At 40.9% G+C, this 14,229-nt stretch overlaps 1 protein-coding gene across 1 annotated transcript; it reads left to right on the top strand.

Annotated features, from left to right (window-relative positions):
• The first annotated feature begins 7,617 nt into the window (after positions 1–7,617).
• On the top strand, positions 7,618–14,229 carry galnt5 (polypeptide N-acetylgalactosaminyltransferase 5). Its single transcript, XM_083682380.1, has 10 exons — positions 7,618–9,270; positions 9,482–9,648; positions 9,860–9,979; positions 10,651–10,786; positions 10,997–11,116; positions 11,338–11,455; positions 11,619–11,948; positions 12,456–12,536; positions 12,741–12,893; positions 13,218–14,229. The coding sequence occupies exons 1-10, from the start codon at positions 8,060–8,062 to the stop codon at positions 13,353–13,355; spliced, it is 2,574 nt and encodes an 857-aa protein (XP_083538506.1). The 5' UTR covers positions 7,618–8,059; the 3' UTR covers positions 13,356–14,229.

The following is a 14,229-nucleotide window of genomic DNA, read 5'->3' on the forward strand; positions in this document are numbered from 1 at the left end:
CACATTCTAATTACTTTGGATGAGCAGGGCCAGCAGTAAATCCAAAGTGATTATTCCTGCCCTGAGAGAAGGGTCTGTCTCCCTGCGCTCTGTCAAAAGGTCAATTATGGCCCCAAACCGCCATGCATGACAGTGACCTGGAAGCGCTACTGATGACCCCACATCCAGGGGCCCAACAGAGTTGATCATCTAACATGCAGGCAGCCTGCAGCCATGGAAATCTGACATTTGTTCTTATTCAAATGAACACAAACAATATGCATCTCAGGCCCCTTCCCTAACCTGTGCCAAACAGAAGGCACGGGGACCGGCCATCTCCCTGCAATGTCCTCCAGACCATGTTCTAGCCTTTCCCTCTCAGTGAAACCAACCAGCAATCACACCATGTTCTAGCCTTTCCCTCTCAGTGAAACCAACCAGCAATCACACCAAGACAGCGCTGATAGGGCTACAGCATGGTGCCAGTTTTGACACTTAAGAAATTAGCTTCAGATTTGCATTACTTGTATCTGACAACCATATGGCAACACATGTGGTCAGGACTTACCAAGTATTTTGCCCTTCTGTAAGGTTTAGCCCTGTTCTTTCTAGTGGCAAAAGGCATAAAGTTGTATGTATTGTATTAAAGTAAATAAATCCTTTTTTATAAAGCCTCTTGGTACACATGTTATGAAAAGGATCAGGCCGTTAAATTACTTCTTGGGGTTTCTATACTTGTCCGAAAAATGACAGATGCATAATCAACCTCTCAATGTGTGTGTGGAATCCAAATGAAATATCTGATTAGATATCTCCAATATCTGCCCAGGTGACTACAACTGCTTTCTCTCAATCAAACCGCATTGTTTGTTTCACCGCCTCTATACAATATAACAGAATCTCTAATTTGTGAAAGTTTTAGTGTTAAACCATAAATGTGATGGACTATGGATGTATGCACACATATATACTGTACTGCATTCTCACGCTGTGATAGGCCTAAGGTTATCAACATTCTTACCACAGAGTGGATAGTGGTAAAAAAGGGAGCAAATATACTAAATAAGAGTGCTATAGCCATAATACAGGTTTATACACAGTAAATTCCCTGTGAATTGTGCTTGCCTGGAGCATTACCTTCCACAGTAAATGTTTATCCATGTAGACTTCCCATCTCATGCTGTTTGGTCTCTGAGCTGAAGGTAAAGGGTTGGCTGATAAGCGTATGACACAGAGCAAGGGCTCCTATGACTGCAGGGCGTTCCGCAGAGCATGATCATGAAAAACAGCAACATGAAGCAAACTGTAAAAGGTTGAGTTGGAGAACCGTATTTCTCCTTCTGCACGTCAGTTAATTTCCTCTCTCTTTTCCCTTTGGTTCCACATCAGTTTCGTATTATACTTGGACCCCATCGGAAAAACATAATACAAATCATTCTTTGCTCACAAAATCTAATCATTATACCCTCAAACGGGAAGAAAAAAAAAATGGATAGCCGGTGAAAAATGTGGGGGAATTGTTGTTTTTCACATTCTAATTCACATCACAAGGAACCCAAAAGAAACACATACTATATCAGATTGGTTTGGTGCCTTTTGCCCCCAGCTATGCACCTCACACTGATATTAGTTTTAAATACAGATTGCTGGCAATAACACAGCAGAGGGTTCCCTGCCTGCTACACGGGCAGAGCCAGGATTGCTTCACATATCTGGGCTCACGGTGAGACACCTTCAATCAAAAAGCTCAAATAAATGTAGTTCTTTGGCTCTGTCAACTGTAAACTGTTATTGATCCCCAACAAATGAAATTTGTTCCCGCTGATCGATCAAACACATTATCTGTTTTTTTCTAGTCTATTACCAGCAAGTGGAAACTCAAGAGGCATCAATAAATACACATGGGTCACCCAGGATAGATTCCCTCTCAGCCAGAGGGGCTGTAAAAACAGCCGACCAAACATAAGCACTTGTACTTAAAGGTAATGGACCTGTGTCATGACTAAACACTAAGTGCCTGAGGTACAGTAGCTAGCTATACAGGATGCAGCTCTGTAGCACCTCCAAGGTCTGTAGACACTTGTGTTTGTTTGTCTCTCTCTTTTTGCCCCTGCTAATATTTCTCCGCCCCCTCCCCTTCTCTCCCCTTGTGTAAGCCTTCCAGCTGGCATGCTACAGTGCTTGGCAGGTTGGGGGAACATGAGAATTAAACCTATACCGCCCGTGCTACCAGTTCTCAAATATCAGCGGAGTCCAGCACTTCACCAGGGACTTCTGAGAGCAAAGCATATCAATGGTACAAACAGATCATCCTCACAGGCCTCTATTCAACTGTTCAGCTGAGAGCCAAGAGAAGTGTTCATAAGAACACTGTGAACCCGATGAAGGAAGGAAAAAAAACACTTCAAAGGTGAATTCTATACAGAAGTTAGAATTCATGCACTAGGTCATGGACCCACATGATGTGATTCGGATGGAACAGGCACCGCACAGTAGCCACTAACCAACCCTCTGTATTTCAGTGCCGGTTTCTCCAAAAGGGGAGGCGGTACTGTAGATAAAATCCTGTCAGCTAGAATTCCTGTCATCTTTTCACACCTACATTAGCTCCTGAGTTGCTAGAGCCATTGACATGACTGCTGCGTCGGCCATGCAGGGAGAGGAGCTGCTTACAGCTACTCTTCTGTTTCCCCATCAAAACAGTCCACTTTGGAATTGGCCTCCCATCAGTTTGGGTTCCACCCCAACCCCTGCATTTAGTACAGCCATGTCTCATGTCCAACAAATGAACATGTAGCTATTAATTCCTAAAGGCCACTTAACCAAATGATCAGAAGTATCAAAGTCATTCATAGTAGTTACACTTTGAGGTTGAGGAGGAATTATCTTGAATACAAACATGATTCAATTGACATTCCTTTGAAATTCCATTAGATTTTTTTAGTTAATTACTTCTGTAATACAATAATAAACTAGTGAAGACCCATAGCTGTATGAGCTTAAACATCCTCAAAAGATTGACATGTGCCACTGTAAACAAATCATTGGGTTGTCATGATTTTAAAATGTATAGTGTTTAAAAAGAATGGGTTTATTTGTTCATGAACACATCGGCTCAATGACTGAAGGACTATTTGGAATTAACTTTGCTCCTACCTTGGGCTCACTTCATGGTGTAAATACTGGGTATATCCTTAGGTCGAAGCTCATTGGCTAAGTTCTCATTCAGCTTAGTTCTCCAATGTTCTCAATACTGACAGTATCATCCTATAGATAAATGAACATTCAATGCTTTGACATCCCAACAACTGATCATCGCCTCAGGTGAACTCAACTGGAAACTATCTTCTCTTTTAACATTTTGTCTGACAAATAGGAGAGTGACAGCTTGTCCACAAACCAAAGGGAGACTTTCTAGAAATAAGACTATCCGCCTCTCCTGTGATAGAGCAAGTCTGATAACTCCTTTATTATGGAAAATTATTTTAAACAGCGTAAAATGTTGGAGGCTCAGTTTTTTCCATGTTTCTGCCACTATCACTCCAGCTATTGATAAGATGTCTAAATTTATTGCAGAATAATTCTGCGGGAAAAGAGATAAAAGGTTGCTGAATAAAATATGAGGCGAAGGCTGTAAATTGTAGCAATGCATATCATTTCATTCAAATGTAGGACGCAATTACCATCTGCTGCACTCATCAGTCCCCTCCTTTATGACTTAATTATATGTTTAATGCTATCAGATCAAGGAAAGGGCAAAACAGATGAATGAGGGAGAAAAAGAAAAGATTCCGCAACAAGACAAAAGGCAGAAGAAAAGTAACATAAAGGATGGAATTGATTTCATTTACCGGGGAAATAGAAAAAGTTAATTTAGATACAATGTTTCCTCATCTCCTTTGCCATTGTAAGATAATAAAGCTGCGTGTTTGCCAATAGGTCTCATACAAATTCAACAAAAGGAGTCAAGTTCCTGAAAACTGGATGTCTCCCCGCATTCATTTCTAAAGTATTGTGACTTTGAATATTTCAAAGTGTGCTGTGATCATCGTCTGGAACGAGGTCCATTCAAATCTCTCACTGACATCAATGCATGACTAACACAAAAGTAAGACTTACGTAAATGTATTAACTCTTTAATCGCTGGACAGCCATAACTAGTTAATATTTCTGTAAATATCACAGATATGTTTAAATTAAACACAAATCAAATAACTGCAAATCCAGCCCTTCATAGTAGCCAGACTCCAACTTCCCAGTAGAACTTACTCAAACTTTTTTGGTTTGGATGCACATGGAGTCATGCTGCACATGGACAAAAAAAAGCCAACATGGGGTCCAAATAGCTGAGGGGTAAAAAGCTGGCCAGTGGGCATCCCAGGTGCCAGCAGGCTCTGTGTCCTAACTGTGTACCTTTGGCCAGAACTCATTACACAGTGACATTTAGGAAGGCTGCCCATGCCAAGTCAGCCCGCTGGATTGAGACAAATTATGTAGTTAATTTTTTATGTCAGACATTAACTCATGTCCACTGGGAGCCAAATTTGTATCACCTTCATATCACCTGGTTCAAGAATGGATTTGACCATGGTGGTATGGTCCCCATGCATGGACAACGAGTAAATGACGGGACAGAGTTCTAGAATCTACTTTGCATAGATTTGATTGAACAGAACTTTGTGTGCCATGCACATTATCAACACAGACCATGCCACCATGGTCAAATCCATTCTTGAACCAGGTGATATGAAAGTAGGTGATACAAATTTGAAAGTAGTGGATGAGAAGTTGCTCAACTTTATCTGGGTAAAATACTGTGAAATTCCTCTGAGTTCATTGTCCATAAAGTCTCAGAAGAAAGGGGAAATTAATGGAAAAAGAATATTAATAAACAAAACATTTCAATGTCTCTTTGCTAACAGTGGTCTATGTGATTTTATTACTGTGATATTCTTTTTTTTCTTTTTTTTTTAGCATAGGGTCCAACATAATTGGTCCCCTATGCTGCTGATCCTTAGTTTTACAGTATAGTCCAATGTACCAGTTACCTTTTCACATAATATCATTAATACATTATACATGTATAGCATGTTTATCTCAGTACAGGATAATGCATATTAACACTTTTTTTGTATATAGTCAATATGTGTTAAGACAAAAACACAGATTTCTTAATAATTCTCACTTTTGCATTGTTCAGGTTTTTTTTTTTTTACAGTGAAGCTTTGGGAACTGCTATAAATTTGTCAAGCAGAGTGTTCAACTCCTTGTTAAATTGTTTTAAATATTTCAAGAAAGGCATGAGAATAATATTCAACTTCACCAAATGAAAGAACATGAACAGAACAAAAGCTCCATCTTGTGGTTTCAAATGAGTATAGAAGTACATGACATCTTCCATCTGGAACCATGGAGACGATAGAACGGACAGGGATTACTAGACTCTCAACATGCACCAAGGGAACATGACACATGACACATCATACTATAGATTAAGGCAAGATATTGGTCAATATGAGTGTATTAGATGGGTTTTCAGATAGGAGTTAAAGGTAAATCAATATTAGATGTTCTTGAATGGGTGGAAGGGCAGACCAAATAATGCTGAAAGTTGACAATATTGTGGATATCAAATACCCCAGAAATAAAATACTTATACATCATATGTATCTAGAGACCTATGTAACTAACAATGTGGCAGATAGCATGCTACCAGGCTAACAGTCTAATAGCCATATCATTATGTAGTCTACACACTATTATCACTGGGGATTGAGAAGTTCACAGTTCACAGGATCTATGTAAAATAATGTCATTTACTGCACAGTATGTTTGACAGACAAGAAATCTAGAGGTGCTTCATGACATTTGAGTAGTAGGACGATGTATTTTCAAGTAAATAATGATTAACCAGACAATCAGTGACAGTACCTGGACACTATCAAAGTGAAAATGCTGAAGAATCACTTTCAGCTACATCTATATTGATTGATAACTACCTCAGTAAGTTAGTTAAGAGATAACCTGTTACCAAGAAATGAATACTGTCTGACTTGGATATATAGTGTATACTTGTAGATGATAGGTCATTAAATGAATTCAGAGGGGGAAAAGCCTGGTTGATGCATGTGCCATGGTTTTTTTCCACACAAACTGAAAGATGTTTCAAAAAGAAAAAAGGGAAGCAATTGATTTCAAATTAATTGTGCAAAGGTCTCCCTGATGGGTACCATCTGTCAAAACAAGCTGTACATTCACTAAATCTAATCATAATTAATTAAACGGCTAACAAATTACATACATCATAGTTAACACTGGGAGAAACTACCGCAGGAACTGCTATGAAACAAATTAGCTTTAACAATGAAAGAAAATTAGATCACATAACTAAATATTACACTCATTTCCGCAAGCCATATTTCTTAATGAATTCTCTAATTAATTTAATTCACACATTGTGCATAATTTGGAGCTGAAAATGTCAGTGGGTCAGGCTTAACCATATTCTTGCTGGCTGTCTGTTTCAACGAGAGACATATTAGCAAAACATGACCTCTATGTAAATTACAGAGACGAACTGTTGTAATTTTAATTCTAAGGTCTAATTAACATGTTCTAAAGATATCATACAACTACATTTCCTCCATTTTACACATGCCGGTGTCAATTTAAGGGCTTCAATTGTCTGTTATGTTTTTTTGTGCATAATCAAAATAATCAAAAGACCATAGCTCCTGATAAACTTGTGAACTAATGTGCAGAATTCAGGAGCACACCTGTACCTTAAGCTAACAGAACATAGAGAAGCCTATTGTTACAAACTAACCCTAACCCTAGCTAATTCACCAAATGATCACGGCATGTTTGTGGGTGCAGAAATTGATGAATAAATGAATAAATTGCCCAATAATAGAACATATCAACTGACACATGCATTGCAGGGCTTCGGGGCTTTCCTGGGGCCAATCATTTAGCAAACACACTAATGAAAGCCTGTGTTCTGTGGCTAAGGGCAGCCACCAGGGGAGGCACCACCCCGCCTGCCTCCCTCCCTCCAAGTGTTGGGGACTCTTAATGGGCTGGATGGAGCCAATAGGGCTCCCAAGAGAGGCCTGCTGATGAAGTGAAAACCTGTTGTTGCCTCTACTAATCACTGCCTAATGGCTGTTTTTGTGAATGTGTGTGTGTGTGTGTGTGTGTGTGTGTGTGTGTGTGTGTGTGTGTGTGTGTGTGTGTGTATGAGTGTGTGTGTGTGGTGGATTTTCCGGTTTTTGCTCTATTATCTAAAAAGAATAAAGTGCAACTACAGGGTGGTGTACAGGTTTACACCAGTTATGTTTGATTAATCGCTTCATGCCACATTTCAACATTTCCGAAAAACTGTGCAAAGGACCAAGACTGGTTGAGCATAAGCATGTCGAAAAAGTAACATCTCAACATCATCCTGGTTATACTTAATGTGCATTAGAACATAAATATTTTGTTGATGGCCAATCCCTCCCATTCCATTTTCCGTGTGCCCTGGTTAAAACTTTTTGCATATATTAAGCAGTCTATCCAATCCCTGTGTGCTGTCAGGGTGCAAAGTTGAAGTGCATCGTAGATCCAACTACCTCCATGACAGGGAAGTAACTTTATCAAAGAAGTGAACGGGGTGGATTTGTTTGGCTTTCCCTACTACTATTACTAACCCGTACAAGGAAATGTGATACGTTTACCCATTGAAAGACATTAAGCCGAGAGGTAACAAAATGCAAGAGAATTGCCTGTGTACTTCTAGGAAAGTGGACAGCATATGGGATACACTTTGCATACAGTGTAACATTCAGGGAAATACATGGACAACGTGGAATATCACAAGTAAGTTTAACTGATACATTTGCGTGTTTACGCTGTGTGTTTGTCTTCTACAAAATGCAACCTTCTACCAGCCAACTCTGACGGCAGTTGGCCAAAACAATTTGCCTCGCGTGGAATGCCACGCATGCAACACTACTCAGAAGTGAAGAGGAGATCCTATTCAGAGGGAATAGCATGAGTATGCAAGAGTATATTGTGGCATATATGATCCGATTTTAAAATGAGGACAAATAAAATAAGGAAATATTTTAGGGGAAGTGGGAGGGTACTTGCATTTGTTTTCATTGCATCTGTCGTGTGGCTGCTGTTTGATATGGCAGCACTTCGTTTATCAATTAATGATGTGAACAGTCAACTCCTAAAGGAACTAGTTATAAAGGAAAGGGAGGCTGTTAAACAGCAGGTCACAAGACGAGTAAAAGTAGTGAGGGGATTTAAACACCCAGTACAGAGAGTAGACTTAGACATGGACAGTGCCGGTAAAGGTCCACTGAATGAAAAGAAACTCGTTGATGTGTATAGAAAGCGACCTAGGAAGGACCCCCTGCTGAAGGACCAGAAACTGAACTCACATGAGCAGCAACAGGGGAATGACCAACCTAAATTAGAAAATGGAAACTCTTTCGTCTTAAAGCATAAACAGAACGTCGCTGAGAAACATGTGACAGTGAAGTTGAGCTCACCTTTAAAAACGAGGGCACCTATCAAAGAACCTTCTGTAAACATGTCTAAAAAGGTAGTGGACTTGGTGTTACACACGACAAAGCCAGAGAAAAATACAGTTATACTTAATGACAGTCCTAAGAAGGTGACATTGCCTGTAGTGCTCTCTAACTTCACCAAAGTGCCACCTGCTGTTCAGGAAGCAAAGCGGGTCGCACCCCCTACCTCAGAAAAGAAAACAGAGAAATTAGAGGGAGATAAAGTGCAAAAAGCTAAAGAAAATACGAGTTCCAAGACAAAGGAGAAAGCCAATGATGCATTGGAGCCTGAAAAACAAAAAGTGGAGAAAACTGAAGAGAAAGTAGTGTTGGAGCCCTCTGTCAAACCTGTCAAAAAGGATGTAAAAGAAAAAGAGGTGGTCATCAAGACAAAGGAGAAACAGATCAATGAACTGGATAAAAGTAAACTTGATGTCATAAAGGACTCCTTGCAGCCTTCAACCAAACCAAAGCTTCAACAACAACAAGTAGATGTCAAAGTAAACTTGACAGAAGTGCGGAAACAGAGTGTCCACAAAGTGCTGGAATTAGACGTAACCAAAGCCCCTAGAGATGCCAGCGCCGTCGGCCAGTTTGGTCAAGCTGCAGTGGTGGGCAGTAACAAAGAGGAGGAGGAGGTGAGGAAGAGGTGGAATGAGGGCTACTTCAACGTGTACCTGAGTGATCAGATCCCTGTGGACCGGGCCATTCCAGACACCAGGCCTCACACGTGAGTTTCACATTCATCTTGGCCAGTGTTTCCCATCCATGGAAATTCACATTTTGGTTCTTGTCAACACCCTTGACTAATTGGTGATTTTGTTAGGGGTTGGGCTGACTCTACACCACCCCATACATTCTCTCATACACAACATGCTGTAATCCTGTACAAATGGTAACCTCTCGTTATCATGGTCTCTCATTATTGTGCTCTTGTCCAGGTGTAAAGAGTGTCTGGTTCATGATGACTTGCCCACCACGAGTGTGATCTTCTGCTTTGTGGATGAGGTTTGGTCCACGTTAGTGCGGTCCGTCCACAGTGTTCTCAACCGATCTCCACCACACCTCCTTAAAGAGATCATCCTCGTGGATGACTTCAGCACCAAAGGTAAGAGGGGAGTTCGGAAGCAGTTGCAGGTGGGTATTTTGTTATGCCCTTAGGCTGAGGTCATAGAAGTGATCAATTCATAAAGGAAAGGGCTTTGCTTCATTGGTTGGAGTGATAGTAATACCTATTTGTAAAGCCCTTTTCATACATTAGGTTGTGTGAAGTGTAAGCTGTGTGAAGATAATGCCGTTGATCTCATCCACACCTCCAGACTATCTGAAGGAGCAGCTGGATGTGTACATGTCCCAGTTTCCTAAAGTCCGCATTGTCCGTCTGAAGGAGAGGGAGGGCCTGATCAGAGCCAGGCTGGCAGGAGCTGCTATTGCCAAAGGTAACCACCTACTATCTCAACATTCTTTACTAGTTAGAATATTGGGAGCACTTTCTAATAACTGTTATAGGTATATATACATACACTCACAGAGCACTTTATTAGGAACACCTGTACACCTTCTCATGGTGGAGGTGGTGTAATGGTGTGGGGAATGTTTTCTTGACACACTTTGGGCCCGTTGCCACAGCCTATTTGAGTATTGTTGCTGACCATGTGCATCCCATCATGGCCACAATTTACCCATCTTCCAATGGCTACTTCCAGCATGATAATGCACCGTGTCACAAAGCAAAAGTCATCTCAAACTGGTTTCATTAACATGACAATGAGTTCAGTGTTCTTCAGTGGCCTTCCCAGTCACCAGATCTGAATCCAACACCTTTGGAATGTGGTAGAACAGGAGATTCACAGCTTGAAAGTGCACCTGAAAAATCTGCAGGAATTGAGTGATGCAATCATGTTATCATGGACCAGAATCTTAAAGCAATGTTTCCAACATCTTGTGGAATCAATGACATGAAGAATTGAGGCTGTTTTGAGAGCAAAGGGAGGCCCTACCCAGTATTAGTATAGTGTTCCTAATAATCTGGTCCTGTCAGTGTGTACATTTGGCAGTTAAGTCTCCCTTTGTTTGTCTAACTGCTGTCATTTGTTTGCTTTTCCCTCAGGTGAGGTTTTAACCTTTCTTGACTCACATATTGAATGCAACGTGGGCTGGTTGGAGCCGCTGCTGGAGAGGGTGTACCTGGATAGGAGGAAAGTGGCCTGTCCAGTTATCGAAGTCATTAGTGACAAGGATATGAGGTAATGAAGCAGTGCCGTTTATATTTTTTAATTATTCATTCTAATGTTGATACAATGTGATTTCCACGGACAAAATATGAGATGCATTTATGTGCGAACATTGTGTTTTATGTGTTATTTTCCCTGATGCATTAGTAATGTGGAATTTGATAAGATAATGATGTTTGGTTTGGTTTGATCCTGATGGCTGATGCTGTTCTGTTTTTTCAGTTATGTGTTGGTTGACAACTTCCAAAGAGGGATATTCAAATGGCCCTTGGTGTTTAGCTGGAGCACGTTAACAGAGGACGTGATCATGAAGAATAACATGAAGGATTCTGATCCCATCAGGTAATACTGTGTTACAGACACACACACACACACACACACACACACACACACACAATTACATGCATTGGTAATAAGCTAAATGGACTTACTGATCACGTTACCTGGGCAGGAACAATTCCTGGCCCTGGTAATACAGTATGACATTTTGAGAAGACGCAGTAATATCATATCTGCATGAGCAAATCTGCTGCTGTTTATGGACTATTCTTATTCTTCCACAGATGTCCCATCATGGCTGGGGGTCTATTCTCTATAGACAAGAAGTACTTCTATGAGCTTGGTGCCTATGACCCAGGGCTGGACGTATGGGGTGGGGAAAACATGGAGATCTCCTTCAAGGTATATTGCACTCATATGATATATCGCTACCTATGAGAGATTATACTGCAATATGTATTGTTCTTCCACCTGTTCAAGCACCAACCACACACTCCCCATGCTGAACACATGCCCATGGCCCAATGTACTGACTAGACCCCCTACTATGTCGTTGTTTTGACAGATCTGGATGTGTGGAGGTGAAATCGAGATAATCCCATGCTCTCGAGTGGGCCACATTTTCCGAGGCGAGAACCCTTACAAGTTCCCCAAGGACAGACAGAAAACGGTGGAGCGTAATCTGGCCAGGGTGGCAGAGGTGTGGCTGGATGATTACAAGGACCTGTTTTACGGACATGGGTACCACCACCTGTTGGACAAGACAGTCATCGACATCGGCAACCTTACAGAACAGGTGGAGCTGAGGAAGAAGCTCAAGTGTAAGAGCTTCCAATGGTACCTGGACAATGTCTACCCAGACCTGGATGCTCCATTGGTCAAAGCTAAGGGGCTGGTAGGTACCGGTCTGAACTGTTTTTTGTGAATACATAAGATACTTACAATCCTTTTAATTGAGTCGGTTAGAATGCATGGAAGTTTTTTCTTTCAGTCTGACAAGTGTGTAACCTTCCTGTAGCACATTGAGTTCATAGTGCTCTTTGTGTTGTGAATGCTTTTCCTCTTATTTTGTTTTCTTTTTCCTTCAAATCATCCCCCCCGCATTTCTATGCTGACTGACAATTGTATTTTTTCTTGAGAGAAGGGAATGTTTTCTTGTCTCCTTTGAAAAAGTTCAGCACAAACAGAGAATCCAATTGTACACATCTGAACAAAGAGAGCTTGTCTCTCAGGCGTGTGACAGTTCTAACAGTCACAATGACAGACAATATATTGAAGGCATGAATAAAAGAAATAAAAAAATTGAAGCCTCTCTACGGTCAATTTGGCATGCTACTTATGTAAACAAATGGTATTAGTACTGAAGGGATTGTGATGCTTCCTGTATGATCCCCTCTTCAAGGTGTTCAACCGTGGTATAAGAAAATGCCTGGCTACGCAGAAAGGCTCCCTGTCCTTTGAGATATGTGATCTCAGCAAACAGGTAAATATCCCTAGCTTCCATAGTTGATATAAGATAACCTTTTTATGACTATAACGCATTACATGCTGTAGCTGCAGATGTGTGCACACTATGTAATTCTCTCTCTCTCTCTCTCACACACACACACCTGAATTACCCTTGAAAAGCCCATAGTTATCATGAAGCCTAATTGTATGTCCCTCTCTCTCTCTCCCTGAACCTCAGACTCAGCACTTCAATTACACCTGGATGAAGCATGTTCGCCAGCAGGATTTATGTGTCGCTCCTCAGGGCAAAGAGGCAGGCCTGGCTCTGCAAATGTGTGACGGCTCCAAGCCCAACCTACGCTGGCAACACAAGGCCTCCAACTCAGCAATGGTAGGTTGGAGTTATTCACTGCATCTACTATAGATGTTCTCCATCATCGCTTTTACCTTTGAGAGCCATCTTTGTCATTCTTAAATGATTACCCTTCAGTCTTTAGTTTTTCCCACAGTTAAGTCCTACTGTAACATTTCTGTCTGTAAACTAAACGGTGGTCTCTGCAATGTGTCTGCCACTGAGAATTAGCAGTGCTGCCATCAGCCAATCTTTACTATTGTTAGTTGCTACCATACAGAATGTTAACATTGTGCCAGGTGAATGTGAGCTAATGCACAGGATAATTATTACTGGGTTCTGTCCCATCTTCTCTTCTCCCAGAGGGAGCACCTTGTAGCGGAGCACTTTCCACGCCGCATGTGTTTGGCGGCTGGGGCCCAGAGTGAAAGTGTCCACCTGGAGGAGTGTGAGCCCACCAGTGGCTTTCAGAAGTGGCAGTTCACACATTACTACATTTAGCGATGAGATGTACAGCACAACTCATGCATGAGACTGACTCTCAAGTACTTGACAGTACTAGCCAAAGTATTGCGTTCATTGGGACTGTCCAAAGGATGTGGTATTGATTGCTGCAAATCAAATATGCAAGGTGCTGACATTTTGTTCTCCATTTTTCTATGTTCTCTTTATTGAAGTCAATCATCAACTTTATTTGGATTTAGAATAATCTAAGCCCTGAATAGTTTGGAGAGGCAGACATTACATGCAGTGTACAGTAGTTTTGGGCGCCATAGTTTACTGGCTTTGCACCTTTTTTTTTATGTTTGATTTCGTGTTGACCAGTTTGCCAAACAAAAGTCAAAAATTAACCACAAGTGTGCCTTGATTTGTTTGTGTAAGGACATTTATCAAACCTTTTGTTTGTTACAGATGTTTACCGTAGTATACAGTAGCACTCCATTTATACACAATGTATACAGTTTGGCTGCCAAATGGCTGGGTATATTATGCTACTTTCCAATGCTTTGATGTAAATAGGTACTTTCTCTCAACTGTTTTACATGTCTAAATGCATGCATTGTACCATGAGCCTGTTCGGTGTGTAGTTAGTTATTACATCTCACAGATGTCTAGCAAAGATTTTTGACTTTTGAGGTTATGAGTCACTTGGTAAATCACTTGGTAAAAAGTAGCTGTTTGCTTTTAAGTACATGCTGTGTCTCTCGGTTGTACAGTATGTACATTTCTCTGACACTAGAGGGAACCATTGGTTCAAAATGCCAAAGATGTTGTGAATGATGTTATTTTCTTGCTGGATTTATCAAAACGTTTACAAACATATCAATGTAATTTGTTTCCCTTTTTGATTAGATATTAAAGATGATCATTATAA

This window comes from Argentina silus (assembly GCF_951799395.1).
Source record: "Argentina silus genome assembly, chromosome: 12".
Classification (NCBI taxonomy): domain Eukaryota; kingdom Metazoa; phylum Chordata; class Actinopteri; order Argentiniformes; family Argentinidae; genus Argentina; species Argentina silus.

Excerpts from the sequence above, each read along its gene's own strand:
- galnt5 (XM_083682380.1), top strand. The coding sequence starts at position 8,060 with ATGAGGACAAATAAAATAAGGAAATATTTTAGGGGAAGTGGGAGGGTA. Across the intron at positions 11,949-12,455 it reads TGGTCAAAGCTAAGGGGCTG|GTGTTCAACCGTGGTATAAG; the intron begins GTAGGTACCGGT and ends CCCCTCTTCAAG. Across the intron at positions 12,894-13,217 it reads AGGCCTCCAACTCAGCAATG|AGGGAGCACCTTGTAGCGGA; the intron begins GTAGGTTGGAGT and ends CTCTTCTCCCAG.